Source organism: Felis catus, chromosome A2 (assembly GCF_018350175.1).
Source record: "Felis catus isolate Fca126 chromosome A2, F.catus_Fca126_mat1.0, whole genome shotgun sequence".
Classification (NCBI taxonomy): Eukaryota; Metazoa; Chordata; class Mammalia; order Carnivora; family Felidae; genus Felis; species Felis catus.
This window is the reverse complement of record NC_058369.1, coordinates 62,989,591-63,012,251: the sequence shown is the minus strand read 5'-3', so window position 1 is coordinate 63,012,251 and position 22,661 is coordinate 62,989,591. Positions and strand designations below refer to the sequence as shown.

Below are 22,661 nucleotides of genomic sequence, written 5' to 3'. Positions count from 1 at the left end.
GTCCTCAGCCATCTCTAGCAGGGAGGGCTGCCTGCTTTCCTCGCTTGAAGAGGTGCACTGGAAAGAGAACCTTTCTGCGTTGGAATTTTCCTTCTTTCCACCCAAACGCACTGTTGGTTAGCTGCGCAGACTGCCCTCAATACTGAGTATTACAGATGCAGGTTTAGTGAACGACACTCAGGATTTTAAAATCCTGGAAGCCTGAGAGCCGGCAGGTTTGATGTTAAGCCCCTGGGTTGGCATTCCCGGAGAGGTCTGAAATCCTAGCCAAGCTGACCTCCAGCCAAAGGCGTGGGTAATCAAGTCTGATGGCAGCGGAAGGTTTGCCCCCCAGCCCTGCCCGGGGAGGCGTTTCTTCTCCACTTTGCCTGCGTTTGGCTGAGAAGCCTTTTGCCTGCTCTGGAGCTGCGGTCTGGGGCGGGGGAGGGAGGGCTAATTCGTGTCAGATGGAGGGGCGCCCGGGGGACCGTGCGCTCGCTCGCCTGGCTTTTGTTCCCGGCGTCTGACTCCTGACGGTAGAGTGGACGTGGAGGTGCCGGCTGCGTCCTTTCGGGGCTCCGGGGTCCAACTTTTCCTGGGACTTGCAGGCGTAGGGGCCCTGGAGGCATCCCAGCCCCGCTCGGGCGCGGGAGAGGGGACAGCGCCCGCCGCGGCCGACCTCGCGGGGCCGGGCTGTGTTCTCTGCGGGCGCCCGGGCGGCCATGCGGCTGCGCGCCTTGACCTCGGGGCCCCCTGGAGGGTGCGCGCGCGGGGCCCGGGCGCGCCGGCACCGGCGCCAGGTGAGTGGGTGCGGGGCCTCAGGGGCGCGGGGCAGAGGGGGCGCTGCGGCTCGGGCTTCTTGGAGAGGGGGGGCGGGGCGCTCGGAGCTGGGAGCGAGGGCGCGGGGCGGGGGGAGCGCTTTGATACCGGTGCGCGCGCGGGTGGAAGCGTGTCCGTGCGCCCACGTGCGTCCGTGCGCCCGTGGCTGTGCGCGCCCGTGTGTGCTCGCGTGCCCTCTCTGTGCGCTAGCGTGCACCTTCCCGCATGTTTCTGTGTGCACGCGCGTGAGTACCTTGTGTGCGCGCGCAGGGGGCCCCTAGCGGGGATGCCAGCCGTTGCCTGGTGGGAGGCGGGGGCCCTGGTGAGCCCACGTGGAGTGGGGGGAGGTTCAGGGTTAACTCTCCAATCCAGCTGCCTCTCGATCCTGTTTCCGTGGACTCCTTTTCTCGAGTGGAAGTAGGACACTGGTCGTGACGCAGACCTGAGGCGCAGCGCAGGTTTCTTTCAAAGGGAGAGGGCCGCTGGCCCTGTGCTGATGTCGGGGATGCGCTAGCATGTTGCCAGAGTGCAAGGTCACCGGGGCCACATTGCAGTCCGTGGTGCAAGGGACAGTCCTCCGCAGCGTTGGCATTGGACCCAGCAGATGCCCCCAGAAGGTTGAGCACCCCTTTCTTTGAGTCTAATGGTTAGGCATTTAGTGCATTCTTTTTCCAGGAAACTTTTCTAAGGTTCTGAGAAAGGAGAAGTCAAAATGTCAGCCGTTTTGAGTCACTTTGGGTTGCCCTCCATTGCTATTTTCAGTTTAGCAGCCAGGCACTTTTGCTGGGAAGCTTGGGGACTGTGTGTAGTGTGCTGTGCGGAAAGGGCATCTGTGTGGACGCCTGTAATCTGTGGCTGCCATGGGGTGGAAACCTCTGTGGGCGGCTTTAGGGGCCACTGTGTCCCTGCAGAAGGGTTTTGTGGCCCTTGAACTTCAGGGTCAAGTTGGTTCCCCCATCAGCTGGCCAGAATGCCAAGTACCAGAACTCACCCCGAGATCCTCTTTCCCAAGAGGAGAACAGCTCAGGGTGTGCTGATTCAGCCTTTGTGAGGGTCCCTGCCTCGCTACTGTAACATTAGCCCTCTGACCCTAGGGAGAGGTCTGTGCAGTTTTGCACTTGTGTAGAGCAGAGCAGAGGGTTACCCTTCCCTGCTCACGTGGGGCTTTCCTTGCTCAGCTTTGCAGAGATTTTTCTGTCTGAAAAGAGACTTCACAATCAAGAGCGGCACTAATTACTGGGTACCCCTCGGGGAGTCCTCGTGGACCGGGCAGCCCTGCTCGCTGCCCTTCCAACTGTCTGCTCCCGACAATTAAATGCAATTTAGATTCCTGAACCCGAGCTTGCTAAACGCGGCAGCACTGAAGCCTCCCCTCCCCCGCGCACCCCGCGGCCCCACCTCCCCTGGAGAAATGAAAGCAAAGTATCAGGTGAAAACAAAGGCAGTCTAATCCCGTCTAGCTCATTTCACAATGGAGATGTTATGTACAGATGAAGCGTGAGCAGATGTTATTACACTATCTGGAGCGGGGTCCTCGGGGACGCGGCCACCGACCGGGCATCGGCTTCCGAACAGCACCTCTGCTGTTTCCCCCTCCGGTCTTCTAGAGGCGGCCCAGCGGGCCAGGAAACCGCAGGAACACAGTGCCTCTTTCTCCCCGGTTCCAATAAAGGTATTTGTAAGGAATAAAAGGTCACAGTATCCTCCACTGGCCCAGGAACTGGGGCCAATTCATTCCGTTAACAAATGTTAATTGAGGGTCCAAAGGTTCGCTCTTCTGCCAGGCGCCTCGCAGGGAGTGGGGGGGGGGGGGAGACTCAGAGGCAAATGGATGAGAGCCCCGTGTCCTGCCTTTGGGACGTTACAATAGAGCATAGGCGAGAAGGCATATAAACAAATGACTGAAACACGAGGGGGGAAGCCTGTGCCAACTGGGCCACTGCCACAGAGGACTGTATTTTTAGATGCCTGAGAGCCTGCTCCTGTCTGAGCACGAGACGGGTGGAGACAGGGTCTGAGCCCACAACCCTTTCCTTTGGCCGTGTGGTTTCAGTTTTGCATCTTTTCCCTGTTTGTGGGACAGTGGTGGTCATGGTTACGGCACAGAAGGAGCCTGCCAATGTCCTGAGCTTGTCCTAGGGGCTCCGGCGTCCACCTTTTGCAAACCTCGAGCGCAGGAGCCCCGCTATCATAAAGTTGAATCTCTTGGGGCACCCTGGGGGGGCTCAGTTGGTTAAGTCTCCAACTTTGGCTCCGGTCATGATCTCGCGGGTTGTGAGTTTGAGCCCCAAATTGGGCTCTGTGCTGTCAGCACGGAACCCGCTTTGGATTTGCTGCCTCTCCCCAGCTTCTGCATGCCCTCTCTCTCTCAAAAGTAAATATTAAAAAAAAAAAAGTTGAGTCTCCTGAAAAAAACCCGTAATAATAAGGATGTGAACAGGCACATACTAACAGTGCCCTATGTGTATGCAGGATGGATCCTTATAGAATAGTCCATTATGTAGCAGTGGCTCTCAGGCCAGCTGCAGATCGGAATCGTGGGATGAGTTTTGAAAAAGTTTGTGTTCTGGCCCCATTTCCAGATTATCTGTGTTCACTGGTCTGGGTGGGGTTTAGGCAGAGTGGTTTCCTTTTTTGTTTTCTAAGGTTCATTTATTTATTTTGAGAGAGGGAGAGCAAGCAGGGGAGGGGCAGAGAGAGAGAATCCCAAGTAGGCTCTGCACTGTCAGTGCAGAGCCCGATGCAGGGCTGGAACCCACAAACCGTGACATCGTGACCTGAGCTGAGACCAAGAGTTGGAGTCTAACCGACTGAGCCACCCTGGTGCCCGTAGCAGAGTGGTTTTAAAAACTGACCAGGTGATTCCCTTAGGCTGCCGGGGCACACAACTGGCACCTGGTATAGCGGTTGGTCATTGACAGGAGCTCTCTTCATAGGCAGAAGGGGAAGGTATCCTCTGTGTCCCCAAGTCTCTAGTGACTTGCCCAGGGTTACAGAGCTTGTACAGCAGGCAGCAGAACCTGTGTCCTGCTTGGTTCATGACACGTTGCCTCCTTAGGCTTGGCAAGGTCAACAAAAACACCACGAGATGACTGATGAAGTGACAAGATGGCTGAGGGACTAGACATGGTCAGGGAAGACACGGGTGAGAATGGGACTAGAGACGGTCCCCTGGAAAGCTGTAAGCTGCCAGCACTCAGGACAGGTTGAACTGCAGGGAAGGAGAGACCCTCCCCAGCATCTGTTCACACTGGAATCGCCCCTCTGCCAGTTTCCGTCCCTTGGCAGTGGCTGGTGGAGTTGTCTGCCGACAAGCTTGTAAGACCAACTGGGGACAGGAGCTGTGAGTGATTAGTTATGTCTGCCATAGGTCAGGGAGTAAGGAGGTGTGGTCTGTGTGCTGATGAATCGCGCTTCCATAGACCTCAGGGCAACATTTGTCGAAAACTAGGATTCAGAGTGTTCATTCAACACCTCGTACTTTCTAGTGTGATGTGGGATCCTGAGAATATACTTTGGAAGAAGATGCAGTTTCAAAATATAATAGAAAATGTGATTGAATTGTACACTTAATTATGTGCCATCTTATAAGTTGTTTTGGCAATTCTAAGTGCTTTGAATTTAAATATGAGTTTTAGAATCCATCTGTAAATGAAAAAAAACCCAGAGTTTTTATTCAGATTGTGTTGAATCTGTGGATTTTATGGAAGAACTGCAGCTTAATTACATTATCCATGAACATGGTATATCTCTATCTGTTTAGGTCTTCCTCACTTTCTTTCTGAAATGATTTATAGTTTTTCTTTTATAAGCCTTTCACAGAATTTGTAAGGTTTATCCCTGAGGATTTAATATTTTTGATGATGCTGTAAATGGTAATGTTCTTTGAATTTTAGATTCTGAATGTTCATTGCTAGTATGTAGAAATACAGTTTATACATTCATTGATCTCCTGTCCTTCCACTTTGCTAAACTTGCTTGTTAATTCTAGAACTTTTTTGTAGATTTTGTGAGATATTTGTTTCTTTATATTTTTATTATTATTATGTTTTAATTTTTATATCTTTATTTTTGAGAGAGAGAGAGAGAGAGAGAGAGGGAGGGAGAGAGAGAGGCAGCACAAGCAAGGAGAGAGAGAGGGAGACACGGAATCCGAAGCATGCTCCAGGTTCCGAGCTGTTAGCATAGAGCCTGATGTGGGGCTTGAACTCATGAACTGTCAGATCACGACCCGAGCCAAAGTTGGATGCTTAACCCACTGAGCCACCCAGGTGCCCCTATTTATTTATTTTCAAATGTTTATTTATTTTTGAAAGAGAGAGAGAATGAGCACATGTGGGGGAGGGACAGAGACAGACAGAGCATAAGCAGGGGAGGGGCAGAGAGAGAGGGAGACACAACCTGAAGCAGGCTCCAAGTAAGTTCTGAGCTTTCCGCATAGAGCCTGATGTGGGGCTTGAACTCATGAACTGTGAGATCATGACCTGAACTGAAGTCAGATGCTCAACCGACTGAACCACCCAGGTGCCCTTGTTTTTTTTTTTTTTTTTTTTCTTAATAGATAGTGGTGTCATCAGTGATTAAAGACAGTTTTTACCTTTTCCTTTCCAAACTGGATACGTATTATTTATTTTTCTTGCCCGGTTGCACTGATTAGAACCTCTAGAACAACATTAAATAGAAATGTTGATTGAAGACATCCTTGCCTTGTTCCAGAGCTTAAAGGGAAAGCAGTCTGTCGTCGTTAAATATGGGGTTTGTGGTAGATGTTACCAAGTTGAGAAAGTTTCTGTCCTGTTGAGAGTGTTTCTCAGGAAATGGATCTTGGATTTTGTCAGAGTTATTTTCTGATTAATTGAAAGATTGTAGGTTTCTTTTTAGTTTATTGATTGATATTTGAATGTTCAACTAAGTCTGCCTCCCTGGAACAAATCCTGTTTGCCATGATGTATTATTTAGAAGTGTGTTATTTAGTTTCCAAGTACTTGAAGGATTTTGCAGGGATATATATATATTTTAATAGTTTCTAATAGAATGCCATTGTGGTCGGAGAACATATTTAGTACAGTTTGAATACTTTTAAGTTTATTTGGACTTGTTTTATGTTCCAGACTGCGTTCTGCCTCAGGAAGCATTCTTCATGCACTCGAAAAGGATGTGTCTTCTGTGCTTGGGGTCAGATGTCAACTAGGCCAAGTTATTTGATAATGCCGTTCAGCTTTTGTGTATCTTTGCTTATTGCTTGGTCTTTCCTGAGGCCTTTTCCCTTGGTTTGTAGATGATGGCCTTCTTCTGAGTCCCCAAATGGACGACCCTGGCATGTGACCCCCCCCCCCCCCCCCCCCCGTGTCTCTTCCCCTTCTTGTAAGGACACCTACAAGAATTACTGTATTAGGATCCCACCCTTATGACCTCACCTCTTTAGAGGCCCCATCTCCAAATACATCGCATTTGGGGTCAGGGCTTCGATGTATGAGTTTTGTGGGGACACAATTCAGTCTAACACAGGGATAATTAAGTTTCTGATTGTATTTACACATTTGTCTCTGTGATCCTGTCATTTCTTGCTTCATGTATTTTGAACATTTTGTTAATAGGTGCATACATGTTTAGGATCGTATGCTCTCTTGATGCATGTACGCTTTTATCATTAGGAAATCGTGGGTAATGTTCTTTGATCTGGAGTCTACGATGTCTGATAGCAGTATAGCCACTCCAGCTTTCCTTTGATTAACATTATCATTGTATATTTTTTCTATTCTTTGTCTTTTTAAAAGAGTATAATATGACAACCATTGCCTTTTTTTTTTTTTCAACGTTTATTTATTTTTGGGACAGAGAGAGACAGAGCATGAATGGGGGAGGGGCAGAGAGAGAGGGAGACACAGAATCAGAAACAGGCTCCAGGCTCCGAGCCATCAGCCTAGAGCCTGACGCGGGGCTCGAACTCACGGACCGCGAGATCGTGACCTGGCTGAAGGCGGACGCTTAACCTACTGCGCCACCCAGGCCCCCAACCATTGCCTTTTAATTAAGGTATTTAAACTGTTTGTGTAATGTGATTCCTAATACGGTGAGGTTTCAATCTACCATGTTTTCTATTTCTCTCACCTAGTCATTGATCTACTCTCTCTTTTTTGCCATGTTTAGATTAATTGAACTTTTATTTAATTCGTTATTTTTTACATTTTTATTAACAATTTTTTTAATGTTTATTCATTTTTGAGAGACAGAGCATGAGTGGGGGAGGTGCAGAGAGAGAGAGAGGGAGACACAGGATCTGAAGCAGGCTCTGAGCGGTCAGCACAGAGCCCAACGTGGGGCTCGAACCCACGAACTGTGAGATCATGCCCTGAGCTGAAGTCGGACGCTTAACCGACCGAGCCACCCAGGTGCCCCATATTTTTTTATTTTTTTAAATATTTTATTTTTTAAGTAATCTCTCTACGCAGCATGGGGCTCTAGCTCATGACCCCGAGATCAAGAGTCACACGCTCCACCGCCTGAGCCACCCAGGTGACCCCTGATTAATTGAATTTGTAAACAATAATTTCCTTTTATCTGCTTTGTTGGATTATTATCTATCTATCTATCCCTCATTATTTTAGTGGTTGCTTTGGGGCTTACAGTTTATCACAGTCGCCTTTGCGTGATAGTATACAACTTCACAGATAGTAGGAGAGCCTTCCAGTAAAATGCGTTCCATTCTTCTTTTCCTGAGCTTTGTGCCGTGTTATTATATTTACTTTTACATGTGTTGAGCCCCACGTTTCATCATTCTTCGTTTTTGCCTGGCCAATTATCTTGTAGTGAGTTTCCAGTACGAGAAAATCTCACGTACCGGTCTGTGCACGTACTTAACCATTTCTGGTGCTGTAGCTTCCGCGTAAAGCCATCTTTCCGCTCGCAATCATTTTTCTTGCGCTCAGACGGCGTGTAGCTTGTCTTGTGGTGTCATGTCAGCTGGTGATGAATTATTTCAGCTTTCGTGTATCATAAGAATTTTTAAATTCACTTGAGTTTTTGAAAGCTCTTTCTGCCGGGTCCAGAATTCTAGGTTGGCAGATTTTCTCTCGGCACTTTGTATCTCTCTTCTGTTTTCTTACTTGCTTTATTTTCTGAGAGAAATCTGCTGTTTTGCTAATGGTTGTCCCCTGTCCTAACATGCCTTTTCCTACCCTCTGGGGGCACAATTTTCTGTGTATCACTGGGTTCAAGCAGTGTGGTTATTGTGTGTCATTTTTGGCACACTTCCTTTTTTAGTGTTTGATGTTTATTTTTGAGAGAGAGGGAGAGAGAGAGAGAGCGAGCGAGCGAGCAGGGGAGGGGCAGAGAGAGGGGGAGACATAGACTTTGAACAAGGCTCCAGGCTCTGAGCTGTCAGTACAGAGCCCGACGCGGGGCTCGAGCTCACGAATCGTGAGATCATGACCCGAGCCAAAGTCGGCAACCCCACTGACACACTTCTTGTACTTGGGATTTGTTCTTCAGTCTATGGGTTTAGAGTTCTGCTCAGATTTTGAGGAAGTTTTAGCCATTATTTTCTCAACTATTCCCCTCCTTCCTTTACAGAGGCCCCAGTGACACCTGTGTTAGGCTGCTCGAACTTTCCGCCCGCTCACTGATGCTCTGTTCATCTATCTCTTTACTTAGGGGGTCTCTTCTTTCTGTGCCTTGTATCGGGCAGTTCGTACCGTGATGCTCGCACAATCCGCACGTGCGTGCTCGTCAGTACCCGGCTGGACGGTTCAGAGGGCCCTCTGCACATCTTAGGCCTTCCATGCAGCTCTGTCTTGTGGTGTTCGGGTGAGTGAGCCCTTTCTGCTTTGTTCTGTGGACGCTTAGCACCGTCTCTTCCATCCCGGTAGTAGGTACCCCGGCCCCCTTCTTCCCTGCATCCTGGGACCTTGCTCGGTGCAGGAATCTGGGGCAGTCACAGAACTCGGGCCACTTTTTTCCCTGCCTCTGAGGAACTAGATAGATGGGTTCGCCTGTTCGTGAACCTTCTATAAATAGGCATCGCTGTGTGCTTTTGTGTCGGAGTGTTTTTGTTTAGCGCAGTCATGCTTTCGATGCCCACCCAGGATGCGTGACGTCATGTGTATTAGTAGCAAGCTGTTGCGTGTACCTGAGACAGTGTTCCATGGTAGGAATATATGAGGCTTTCTCTGTCCAGTCTCCTTCTGATGGACATTTGGGTTATTTCCTCTTTGGGGCACTCTTTTTTTTTAATTTTTAATGTTTATTTTTGAGAGACAGAGAGAGAGACAGACAGACAGAGTGTGAACAGAGGAGGGGCAGAAAGAAAGGGAGACACAGAATCTGAAACAGGATCCAGGCTCTGAGCTGTCAGCACAGAGCCCGACCTGGGGCTCAAACTCACAGACTGTGAGATCATGCCCTGAGCCGAAGTGGGATGCTCAACCAACTGAGCCACCCAGGCACCCCTGACTTTTATTTTAATGTTTATTTATTTTTGAGAGAGAGAGAGAGAGAGAGAGAGAGAGAGAGAGAGAGAGAACATGAGCAGGGGAGGGGCAGAGAGAGAGGAAGACACAGAATCGGAAGCAGGTTCCAGGCTCTGAGCTGTCAGCACAGAGTCCAACGCAGGGCTCGAACCCACGAACCGTGAGGTCATGACCTGAGCCGAAGTCTGATGGTTACCCGACTGCACCGCCCAGGCGTCCCTGGGGCACTATTAAGTAAGGCAGCGCTGACCATTCTTGCACAAGACTTGTGGGCATGTGCACTTATTTCTGCCTTAGCGTCTGCAGGAGTGACATTGCTGGGTCACAGAACTGGTGTAGATCTAAAAACATTTATAAGAAACTGTATTTGTATCATTGGAGTTACATTCTTGGTAACATTTCATCTCCCAGGGAGTCGAGTCTTTACCTGGTGGTGGTGTGGGGCCTCCACGTGGGTGTCAGTTACTGGGTGGGTGGGGGGGGGACGCACCGCCACGTATCACCAATTGGATAGGAGGACTGGTGTTTGGTTTCTAAGGCAGGTTGAAGTTTTGTAAGATTATCAGATGCAGCCGTGAGCCTTGACCCTCCCAACGTGGGTTGGGTAGGTAAGTGGTTCGTTTACTCCCAGGACCAGTGTGCGTAGCGGATTCCATGCTGTGCCAGGTTTAGGGAGGAACCATGAATCTGACACGCTGGTCGTCCGTGACCGCTTCTCCTTCCACAGATGTGCACATTCCCTCGGAGAAGCCAAGGGGCCGGGATTATCAGTCACTTGGCTTCCCCTGAACACAGTGGTGCTGTTGGCCGAGCACTTCTTCCAGAGGAGCAAGTAAGCGATGAGGTCCGGGAATGCCTCTGGGGTACTTTATCCGGGAACTAGGTGGTTGTGCGCCCACAGCGTGGGAGCTAACACACGATCACATGAACAGCACTGATGAGTGCTGGCTCCCGACTCCCATCACCCATTTACAGGGGGATTTGTGGGCCGGGTGGGGGTGCGCTTCTGTGGGGGCTCTGGCGTCGAGAATGCTGACGGGGTATCCGAGGCTCCCCCGGGGAATCCCAGCGCCGGCTTCTCCTTCTTCTCTGTGTAACGGGTCAAGTTCCTCTTTTAGCTCTTCCCAAACTCCGCCTGGACGCCTTGTTTCCTGGAAGGGAAAAGAGCGAGCAAACGCCCTAGGAATTGTAGAGCTGACGGCTTCTCCTTCTGCGTTTTCAGCCAGAAGAGTTACCGAGCCTGCACAGCTTTAAGAGCACAGCCTTCAAAAAACCCAAGGTGTGCGGGGTTTGCAAGCAGGTTATTGACAGCCAAGGAATTTCATGCCGAGGTGAGTCTGTGTTTCTCATTCTCTTGCTGTGAAACCGAAACATAGCAAACAAACAAACAAACAAACAAACAAACAGAAAACCAAAATGAAAACCTTCTTTTGGGAGTTTCCAGAAGTTAAATCGCAGAATTCCCCTTCCTGGCCTGTGTTTATCCCCCAGCTGTGCTGGGCAGGGACCCGCCGTATTTACACAGATGTGTGCCGGGAGGAAGCTCGTCCAGAAGGAGCAGAGAGTTACTGGTGTCGGGTTGGGGACAGCAGTGACCGTGCAGGCGTGACTGCCCTCTGTCCGGCCCGTGGTGTCCGTGATGCTTGTCATTGAGTCGTGTGCTCTGACCCCCTAAGAGTTTGCAAATGAACGTTCTGCACCTTGGGGTCAGGGCTTGCTGTGTGGGGCGCTTCAGCCCGCTGTCAGGCGCCACTGCCGTCGGGAGACAAAGCCACCAGCTTCGCCATCTGATGCTTAAGCACTGGGCGGTCGACATGTTTGCGACGTGTTTCTACTGCTTGCATGTTAATCAGTCTGTGACAACGGTGTGTAATGGCTCCCTTGAGCCCTGGAGTCTGGGCTGGGGGTCGTGGGTCCGAGTCACGGGGCGGGGGAGGATGGTCAGACTTCCTTCCACGGGGTGACGAGGTGACCCTTCCTCACAGCGCTTGCCGATGGTGCTCCCGGAGACATCAGTCTTGTGGCTGCCAGCAGTGCCCCCCTGCCCGACTCCCTAGAATCTCTGTTTCAGAGTCTGCACCTTGAGGCCTCTTCTTTACTAGTGTGTGGCCCTCTCCTTTCTCCCTGGAGGTGGCCTGTGTGACAGGGCCTGGGGGACCCCCTTCAACTGGTTCCCTGTGAGCTGCACCCCAGGCCAAGAGAGGTCTTGCATGGCAGGCTTTGATACTCTTTTGTTCAGGGATCACTCTGATGGCTCCCGATGTGGCCGTGACATTGTCAGGGGATGAAGGCCCGTGGAAAGACCGATCTCGTGGGGGTAAATCAGGAGAGTTGGGGTATTTTCAGCATTCTGAGGACTGGGCCTTTCCCCTGCCCCATGGACACACCTGTGGACGCAAGGGGGCAGGATGTGGGCATGCTGCTCCCAGAGCTGGAGTCTGGAGCTCGGCAGGGTCATTGCCGGTATAGACGGGGCCCGGCAGGGTGAGTGACTAACTGCTCAGGGGAAATCGTGGCCCTTTCGTGGTTGTTTGGTGCACCTGACAAAACATAGTTTGTCTCTATGGTCTCTTCCTTTTCTCAGTAAACTAGAGACAGAAAAGAGACCGTGAGTTGTTTTGTGTCCTGTGATCTATACCCGTCACGTGAGTTTGCGTGTCGAGCCCCTGTGTGCGTGGCGCCCGTGGACGGTAAGGCCTGCCTGTCACGTGTCATCTGAGCAGCCACGCATGCGAGCTTCGTGAGGTTGTGGTGGGAGGCCCTTTCTTTGGCTCATTTCTGGAGAAGCAGTGGGTGTGCTGGAGGGGAGCATGGACGGTGGAGATTTCCCGCTCTGCCTGTCTGTGCTTGAATTTTCCTTTTGAGTGACCCTGGGTAGCATATAAGTACACGTGGAACACAGAGCTCGTTGACCGACCGGCTCAGGAAAGTGTCCAAAAGTGTTAGTGATGGTGATGGTGGTGACGTTGGTGATGGTGTTGGTGACCATGGTGATCGTGATGGTGACGATGGGACAATGGAGATGATGCTGACGGTGATGGTGGAGAAGGGTTGGGGTATATTCTGTGACTCAGGCTCATGTTTTTGCTGTTCCTTTTCTGACTTTCAAATGCCTTGTTCTCACATTTTAACCTCTTGATTTACCACATATTTCCTATGTGACTAGGTTAGAAGAAAAAGTTTAGTTTTTAAAAAAGCTTATTGATTTTGAGAAAGAGCGAGTGAGCGAGCCAGGGAAGGGTAGAGGGAAAGGGGGAGGGAGAGAATCTCAAGCAGACTCTATGCTGTCAGTGCAGGGCCCGATGCGGGGCTCGAACTCATGAACCATGAGATCATGACCTGAGCTGAAATCAAGGGTCAGACACTCAACCGACTGGGCCATCGTGTGCCCCGAAAAAGCTTCATTTTTAAGAAGTGGTTATGCTTGCACATTGGGGCTATTTTATCCCTATTTCTGGAACTTTCCAGGGACATGCAGAGATGGAAATGAGGGTGTTGGTGGGGCTACGTGTCTGGTTGTGGCTCGCCTCAAGCTGCTCTGAGCACGTGCGCCGGCCACAGTTAGGGTGTGTGGTAACCTGTTCCCGCGGCTCCGCCAGGTCCCCTCGGGTGGCTTGAGGGGTTCAGTTTCCACGGGTAATGCTCTCACACACCCAGTCTGGTCACATGTGAGATAAGCCAGTGGAGGGTACCGGTGCGGGTGCCCTCAGTGTTGTGGTTCTGAGTGGGTCTGACAGATGTGAGCTTGGGGATTTCGCCCCGAGGGGAAGACAGATCCGGGAGGACACAGGGCCCGGCCACGCGGCACTGATCCCGCCGGAAAGGCTTTGCGTGGATCTCAAACTGGATAGGGGAGGACAGATCGGGTGGAAAAGTGACAGAATGAAGGAAGGCTGTGGAGCGGAGCACTCTAGGGAGGAGCCTGAGGAGATGAGGGCTGAGAGAGGGAGCAACAAGGAGGCGGAGGGAAGCGGAGGGAGGCGGTTTTGTCGGGAGGATTTGATGATGGCTTTGCCCCTTCACTAAACAACACACATGTTAAGCACCTGCTAGAATGACGGGATGAGGAAACTGTGCTCTGTGTGCGGAAGCTCACGGTCTGAGGGGGGAGTCTTGTCTGTGGGGGGAACACAGTCTGAGGGGGGAGTCCTATATGTGGGGGGAACACGGTCTGAGGGGGAGTTCCGTGTGTGTGGGGCTCACAGTTTGAGGGGAAGTCTTGTTTGTGAGAGGTGTCCTTTGTGTGAGGGGCTCATAGTCTGAGAGGGGAGTCCTGTGTGTGTGTGTGGGGGGGGGAACACAGTCTGAGGGGGGAGTTCTGTGGGGGGGGCAACACAGACTGTGGGGGGAGTCTTGTGTGTGAGAGTAACACAGTCTGAGTCGGGAGTCCTGTGTGTGAGGGGCTCACAGAGCAGGGAGTCCCGTCTTTGAAGCCATCCCAGTCCAAAGTACGCTAAGTGATCATGGGTGAAGGTGGGGTAGGTGGCCGATCGCTGGTATTCGCCGTCAGTGCCTGCTTTGTGCCCGATGCTGTGTTATGACCCCGGGACGCGGTGGCAGATGGGACCATCAAGTCAACTGAGAGAGCAGCGTGGCCGAGCAGTGTGTGTGTCTGGGCAGGTGTCCTTGTGCTGGGGCCCCCGGTCCCATCCAGCCTGTCTGCCCGGCCAGTTCCCGGCGACAGGGGGAGGCTGGTGAACCTGAGGCTGAGCGTCGAGGGCCGTCTCTCGCTCGGGAGGGATGTGAGGGGTGCCGTGTGCAGGGTGCTGCCCGGCCTGGGCCCCGAGGCTCTGGAGGGGTTAGCCCTTCCGGGACAGCTCGGTGCCCTGGGCAGTGGGGCCGGGATTCGCACCTGTGCTTTGCAGACCCCGTATCTGCACGGGGAACCCGGTGTGCGGCGTACAGACCCTGGGGGTGAAGGGACACGGCGGCGGACTGGATGCCTGTCTGTCCTCCAGGCCTCAGAGCCCGAGGGAGGCACAGGCCCCACGCGGACCCTCGACCTTCTTCCAGCAGGGCTGCGCTGAGTGCAGCCCCCACTCGACCCGTGGCATTGATCTCCACTCGCTCTCTGTCTCTCTCTCTTCTTTTTTCACGTTTATTTAGTTTTGAGGGAGAGAGAGGGAGACACAGCATCCGAAGCAGGCTCCAGGCTCCTAGCTGTCGGCACAGAGCCCGACGCGGGGCTTGAACCCGTGAGCTCTCGGATCATGACCTGAGCCGAAGTCGGACAGTTAACCGACTGAGCCTCCCAGGCTCCCCGCTGTGAGAATAGATCTTAAGCGTTCACACCCACGTCATGCGATGGATGTGATAATTAACGTGATTGTGGCAAATGCCTCACAATGTAGACCTGTGTCAAGTATTCAAGCTGTATGTACCCTTTAAATATATACAATTTTGTCGATTATACAGCAGGAAACCCGGAAGCAAACAGCAGCAGGGCGTGAGTGGCCGTGTTGGCTTCTGAGAAGGGTACGAGGTTAGGGCGAGGTTGGTGGTCAGAGGAAACGTGTGAAAGTCCAGCAAGCCTGTGCCGTGGAAGGTGTTATTGCGGCGACCTTGTGCGCGGTGGTCGTTCGGTCAGCACGAGCCGCCCTTGCTTGTGTTCATGATGCTCTTGCGGGAGGTTGGCGGTGTACAACCTAGGACACCGTCCTGGGTGAGCTCGGTCCGGAGGAGGCAGACGGGGGCAGAGATCACTGTGAAGTGCTGAGCAGTGGGGAGTGGGAGAGGAAGGCAGGCTGGGGCTTCTGGAACACACTGAGGCACTTAGCCCGGCCTAGGAGGAGTGATGGAGGGCTTCCAGGTGGAGAAGGCGGCTGCCGCTTTCAGTCTTGGAGAAAGAAACGAGTCAGTGGGACACGGAAGGGTGTGTGGGGAGCTCTAGGCAGAGACAGCGGCACGGGGCCAAGATGGCAGGTGGAGGTGTCCATGAAGCGCTGGGATGGGGGGGACGTGGTGGGGCCTCAGATTGACCACCAAATCGCTACTCTGAGGACAACCCGAGGGGCCATCCATAAAACTATGGGGGTCACCAGCGTCCGTTCTAGAAGCAACGGCCCACTTCTTGGATCACCACCTTAGCACTTGCGTGGTTTGTACCACGTTGCTGTAAAGTCGACCTTTGTGAATGTCGCGGCTTTGCCTTTGGCTCTCTTCTGGCTGAGTCGGCTGGCTGTTCACCATGAATGTGTCACACTACCGTCACCCTGCCGCTGACCAGAGCCCTCTCCGGGTTGAGTTGGCCCGTGCTCGTAATTATCTGCCACGGCGTGGTGGATTCCTCCGGAAGTTCGTGCCGACCCGTGGCGACAGCGTGTCTCATTTCTCCCTGCGTCTGTGGGACAGGGGTTTGGGAGGCCTGTGGCTCTAACCAGGCCTTCCGAGCTGGCTCCCTCGGTGGCTGGCGAGGCCTCAGTTCCCCCACGTGAGGCTCTTTGCAGGGGCACACGGGTCCCTCGGGCCATCCTGGAAGTCTGACCACCATGAGATTCCCGTCCCAGTCCCAGGCTGCAGGCCATCCGCCCCGCCAGGGCGGTTCCTCCGTGCATTTCTGCTACTTCTCACTTACGCAAAGGCCGCGGGCCTCTGCCGAACGTCTTCTACCTCGGGACCTCCGCTGCCCTCCAGCCCCTGGCTGTGTTTCCCTCCGCGTTTCTCATCTGGAAGCCCCTTCCGGAGGCGAGCCCATCCTGATGAGGAAATCCCTCATGGCCTGTTGGCTGTGTGCACCCATTAGGACACAGAGAGTAAATATTTGTCTTTGCGGATAATCTCACAAACCTCAGAGGCAGAGAGAAACCATTCAGAAAAGAGATCCTGCGAAGATAACTACCCTGGCCATTGGTCCTGGAGATCCAGTAACCATCCGCCAGCGGCCGCCTTACTTTGAGATATCCTCAGTCAGTCCTGCAGGGGCCTGCGTCAGTTCAGCGTTTCTGAGTCCAGCTCCTGGAGCAAAGAGGGACGGTGTGTGTGTGTGTGTGTGTGTGTGTGTGTGTGTGTGTGTGTGTTGGGGGAACATTCTGGGCTTCCACATGCTAGCCGGGTTTGGGGCCTGCCTCCTGACCCCCGAGGCCTTATTCCCTCAGGACCCCGCACACTTGTGTACCTTGACATTGTGTTTGTAGTCTGAAAGTGGTCTCTTGAGTGGGTCCCCTGGGCATTGCCGTCACCCCGGGAGAGGAAATGGAGGCCCAGAGAGGTCACTGGCCCGGCTCCGGGCAGTGCGGTCGATTAGGTCCTTGCCCCCCATCTCACAGCTGCCCCCTGGACCCCACGATGGGGTTTCCTGTCCCGCGGTTTCTGCCTGGCATCTGGGCACTGGCCGCGTGCCCGAGGCTCGTGGGGGCCGCTGGCGCTATCCTGCCATCAGCCTGGCCACAGCCTCCGGAGGGCGGGCCTGCGAAATCCCCATTGGTTCCGGCTCTAAGTCTGCACCGTCGGGGGCCCCCCGGACTGACACAGTCTCTCCGCTGCTCACACAATGGCCCCAGCTGAAGGATTCCCCTGCAGGAATTCAGACGTGGATTGATTCTGACAGTGCGTTCCCAGGCCGTCCGGAAGCGCGGGGAGTGTGGCGCTCCACTGGCAGCTTTCTCACTAAGTGACAGGCGCCAGGTCTGGCTCTGGCGGGGGGGACGGGGGGGAGGTTGTGGATTTTCTAGTTTCCCGTCCGCCCATCCACAGGGAGAAGCTGGTATCCCCCCGGGCACCGAGGAGGCTTCGTACAACTCAGATCCACCACGGGTCTCCTCCCGGGATCCCGGGAGCACTGCCCACAGCTGGGTGCCTGCACAGCATGGGCACTGGGCTCTGGGCCGAAGCTTGGAGCCACTGGGTGGGGGCGGACCCCCCCCCCCCCCCCCCGCCGCAGCTCTGATCCCCAAGGGTCCAGAGGGTTCATGGGTGCCAGACCTGGTGCTGCAGAACCTGCTCCACTTACACACCTTCTTTCTCTTTGTCTTGCAGCCTGCAAGTATCCCTGCCACAAGAAATGTGAAGCCAAGGTAAGCACCCGTTGAGCTCCTTCCCCAGGGGCCGTGACCCCGCCTTGGCCTTTGCCCCACGGCAGGCGGGTGCAGAAGGCGGACGCCTTGGCCTGTGGCCACAGGCGTGAAACTCTCGGGAAAGGGCTGCTAGATGCTTCGATAGCACGTATACTTTTAGAGCCTTGGGCTCTGTGTTCCTAATTATAGAAAGTAAAACTCAAGAATTTGGTTTCAGATGAGAATCAAGTAATTGGCCCTGGCCTCGGCACAGGCCTCCCGCCCAGCGGGCGACCCTTCTTTCTCATGATTACATCATGCCACTTTTCGGGGCTCTGTGGGGGTGGGAATAGGGTTTAGGGCACAGGCCTGGTGGGGGGGATTTGGGGGGCTCATTAGGGTTAGTTGTTCTTAGATCAGTTGGGGTCCTCAGGCTGTCACGGGAGTTGGGGGCCCTGAATCGGGGAGAGTTGGGCTGGGGCTTGAGTTCCTTGGAGGGCTGAGTTGCCGAGCACCCCTAGAAGCACTGGAAGTCTGGGGTGCTGGGGTGGGGTTAGGACCTCTGTGGGGCAGTGAGGAGGCCTGGAGATGGCGGTGGGCCATCATGGGAACCCTTGGACTGAGGCCTGGTTTTCTGCCTGGGTCACGGTGTCTGCACCTCCAAGTTTTGCAGGCATGCTGGCGGTCCGCAGTGGTGCCTGAGCGTGTGGCACCCCCACTCTGTCTGGCCCGCCCTGGCTCAGTGAGAGCCCCCCCCCCCCCAGGTCCCGCAGCCCCGTGGCTGGAGGCCCCAGGGGAGATGGGCTTTTGGAGAGCCTTGGGATTCTGTGGCTGCCGGGCTCCTCCTGGGCAGCTGTTGCTGGGAATTTCCGACTGGCGCCGGCTCCGGGCAGGGCTGGGTGCTGGGGGCGGGATCGCACTTGAGCTGGCTTCTCGTGAAGTTCTATGTGGGGGGACCAGGGATGCCGAGTCCCTTCACCCTGCCCACCACACGCACACACATGCGCACACACGCACACGGTTGCAGCCATACAGGAACGCACGCACACACGTGCACGCACATGGTCACAGCCATACAGGAACGCCATGTGCACACACATGTGCACACATGCACACAGTCACAGCCATACAGGAACACACACGCACACACATGCACGCACACGGTCACAGCCATACAGGAACACACGCACACACATGCACGCACACGCACACGGTCACAGCCATACAGGAACACACACACACACACGCGCGCGCATGCACACACACACACACGTCACACCCATACAGGAACACATGCACACACATGCATGCACATGCACACAGTTCACACCCATACAGGAACGCACATGCATACACACACACAGTCACAGCCATACAGGAACACACACGCACACACATGTGCACACACACACACGTCACACCTGTACAGGAATGCACACGCACACATGCACATGGTTACACCCATACAGAAACATACACACACATGCATGCGCACACATGCACACGGTTACTGCCACACAGGCACACACACGCACACATATGCACGCACACACACAAAGTCACCCCATACAGGAACACATGCACACACATGTGTGCACACGCACACAGTTCACACCCATACAGGAACACACACACATACATGCACACAGTCACAGCCATACAGGAACACACACACACACACACACACATGCACGCACACGCACACGGTCACAGCCATACAGGAACACACACACACATGCACGCACATGGTCACAGCCATACAGGAACGCCATGTGCACACACATGTGCACACACGCACACAGTCACAGCCATACAGGAACACACACGCACACACATGCACGCACACGGTCACAGCCATACAGGAACACACACACACACACATGCACGCACATGGTCACAGCCATACAGGAACGCCATGTGCACACACATGTGCACACATGCACACAGTCACAGCCATACAGGAACACACATGCACACACATGTGCGCGCACACACGTCACACCTGTACACGAATGTACACGCACACATGCACATGGTCACACCCATACAGAAACATACATGCACTCACATGCAACACACACAGGTCACACCCATATAGGAACGCACACACATACATGCACACACACTTCACACCCATGCAGGAATACACACACACACACACACACACACACACACACACATGCACACACACAATTCACACAGGTCACAGTCATACTCTTCACACACAGACACATGTACCCTTACATGCACACACACATGGAAGGCTAGTCCGGCCCTGTGTTTTTTTTCAAGGAAGAGATTAAATGAGTTTTCTTTTTAAACTTTTTGTATGGGGGATTTGGAGCGCACTGGGAGTGGAGAGGGTCACCCGGCCTGGGGGCCGGCAGCACCGTCCTCTTCGAACCCCTGGTTCCCCCACCTCTCAGAGCTGTCAGATCATGTGCATCTGAACAGCAGTGCTGGCTGTCCTGTCATCCTGTGTGTGTGCCTGGATGTGTGTGCATGTGTGTGTGTGCCTGGATGTGCATATATGTGTACATGCAGATGCATGCATGCAAGTGTGTGTTGTGTGTGTGCCACTGTGCGCCTCTGTCTGTGACGGTATCACAGGCCCGGCCACGCCTGCCTGACAGAGAAGAATTGAGCCCCGCTCCTGTTGGCACTGTTTCTTGAAGGGGCCCAGAGCCGGCTACTTATGGGATTGAATTCTTTGGCTCAGAGACTATACCAGAAGTCTTAGCTATCACCGATTATGGCATTTCTAGCCGCAGTAATTGGCAGTTTGCTGAGAGGTAGATAAGCGTTCTCTCTCAGTAGATCAGGGTAGGGGAAATGTATCCGTATTCGGTTTTTTTGATAGCCAGCTTTGAAAGGCAGGAGGGCATTCCACCAGCAATAACAAAGCCCCTTCTTATTCCAGATCCATAGCGCCGTTGCTGCCGCGCCTAGAGGGGCCATAAACTCCCAGCTGCCCCTGGAGATAAGGGGTGGGGGACAGTTCTGTCTCCCAGGAGCCGAGATGCGGCTCTCCCAGGCAGCGTGGGTCCCTGCTTACCTCGTGTGTGTGTGTGTGTGTGTGTGTGTGTGTGTGTGTGTGTGTGCATGCGCGCGCGCGTGCAACGTGCCCAGGGCTTGCTGGCTTTTCTGACCGACAAGGGGGTACTGTGGTTTAGAACAAGGTCCAGCTGCTCGCTGACCTGGGGAAGGCAGGCACGGTGGGTTCCCTCTGTGACCTCCTCAGTGAACCCCACTGTACTGTCGTCGCCAAGGAGAGAGCCATCTTCCAGAAACCCAGCTGAGCCACAGGCCACAGGTCTCAGGCAGGGAAGCCGAACCACGAGTTGGGACCTAGAAGGCCGGATGGACTTAGGTCAGTGTCTTCCTGGCCTTTGGGCAGTGTGGCCCCTCAGGCAAGGCCTTGAGCTCAGGGGGCACTCGGGGGCAGTGACCCAGGCTGTGATCCCCATGGGGGCTTCTTGTCCACTGGAGTAAGTCTCTGGGGCTACGGTTTGTTCATGGGTCAAACAGGTGAGTGATATGTCCCCCAGTCCGCATGGATTATGTTCTTCCCTGTTGATTATGGTAATCTTGATTCTTTAGGTTTTCAGGAAGTCCCACAATCTATGTATAATGGCTGCAAAGTTTGGGATTCCAAATATTTTGCTCCCTGGGAGGCTGTGCTCATTCACTGGAGCCTTGTGCATCGCTTGGGCATCATGAGTTGGTTTTTCCCTTGGCCGCTGGTTGACTCACTGGCAGGAGCATAAGGAAGTAGGAGAAAGAACCTTTTTAGAAAGGCAGGGGATGGGGGTTCCCCGGTATCTCCCAAGTGTGCCGAAGGCAGGGTTCCACTGGGCTTTGGCGAGTGGGAGGGTAGGAGTCCCTCCCACTTGATGGCCCAGATGTGTGTGGTCCAACGTGGTCCCTTCCACATCGGCCCAGACCAGACACACGTGCTCTCAGAGGCGCCCTCAGTTCAGAGCGTTAAGTATTGAATCGGCACTCTTTCTGCAGACCTCCGGATAGTGAGGCCTCCGCGTGGGGACTGACCCGTGACATGGCAGAGCTGAACACGTGCAGGAGCTGTGGGGCAGACACCTTGTGCAGGGTCCCCCCGCCAGTCTCGCCAGAGCCACCTGCCACCTGTCTCGGGAGCCAGGCCTCTGTGCTCAGACCCCTTTGTCCCTTCCATGGTGTGCTGCCCAGGGCCGGCTCACCACTCCCCTTTCTGGACACGCCTTGCTGGAGATAAAGTATAGGACTGTACCTCCGTGAGTGGAGGCCCCCTTCAGGAGGGGTGAGGGGTCACGGGCTGCCGCAGGGCCTGCTTTCTGTGGCTGTCACGTGGCTGCCAAGCTGGGAGCCTTTAGCTTCCACCCCCCCCCCCCCCCGTCCCCCTGCCAGATGCCGAGCTTGGTAATGGGCACGTGGCTCCTCTCCCTGAAGGTTCAGGCTGGGCCCCCCCCCACCCCGGGAACCACGTCTGGGGCGCGGCAGCTCAGCCCTCGGCTCCTGCCTCTGCCGGCCTCACATGCTAGTGATGCCTGTGTTACGGCCGTGGTTGGTGCAGGAGTTGCCACGAGGCCCAGAGCCCACGATGTCCTCAGAAACCACCGTCATGCCTGTCCTTGGTGTTGCCAGGTGTCCACTGGTGTAAGCGAGACATTGTAACCATGAACTTACACCTGCCGGTTCCCCTGCTTGCGAGTGTCCCCGGTGTGGTCCTTCGGGCGCTCCCCTCATCGGACCCGCAAGCGGGGACTGTCACTGGCCACTGTGTCAGGGGTGTCAGGTTTTTGCCGTCCGTGTGCTCTTCCTGGAGTGGCTGTGGAGCTGGGGCCTCACCACCCCCCAGCCCGCACCCTCTGCTTCTTCTCCGAAACAGCGGGAGGCTCCAGGCCTGGTCCCGCGGTGTCTGCTTCTGTCCCAGGGATGATGCCCGCGGGATGTCTGTCAACCCCCCCCCCCACCCCCCCAGGGCTTTGCTCGGGTCCTTCCTCTCCAGTGTGAGCCTGGAGTTCTGGGCAGTGCTAGTTTCTCAGGCTGCCTTTGGAAGTGCCAGCAGGGCTGGGGGCACGTCTCCGGGACTCTGTTGGTGGCGGGGCTCTGGGCCTGTGGGGGACGACTGGATTTTTGATGAATCCCGGAATTGCTGGCATTAGTGTGTGGTGAGGTCCCTGCTCTTGCCTTAGTCACTGGTTTTCCTCAAAGGGCTTGGCTCAGCCTCTGAAGTCAGCTCCACGGGAGGGGAGGTGCAGAGCCACAGCTGTTTAAATGTGGACATTCTGGAAGGTTCCTGGGAGCACGGCCCTTCCTGCCTTGTCACACTTGGCCTGAGTGTCTTATCTTTTACAGAGACCCCTCGAACAGAGGCCTGCGTGACAGATTAGCCAGTGTCCTGTGT

At 54.2% G+C, this 22,661-nt stretch overlaps 1 protein-coding gene across 1 annotated transcript in view; it reads left to right on the top strand.

Moving 5' to 3' along the window:
- TNS3 (tensin 3) overlaps positions 1-22,661 on the top strand; it is a 217,087-nt gene that overhangs the window by 36,133 nt on the left and 158,293 nt on the right. Inside the window, exons 4-5 of the mRNA XM_045052604.1 lie at positions 10,489-10,597; positions 17,241-17,278. Coding sequence (XP_044908539.1) covers positions 10,489-10,597; positions 17,241-17,278 — 147 coding nt within the window. The remainder of the gene's footprint in view (positions 1-10,488; positions 10,598-17,240; positions 17,279-22,661) is intronic.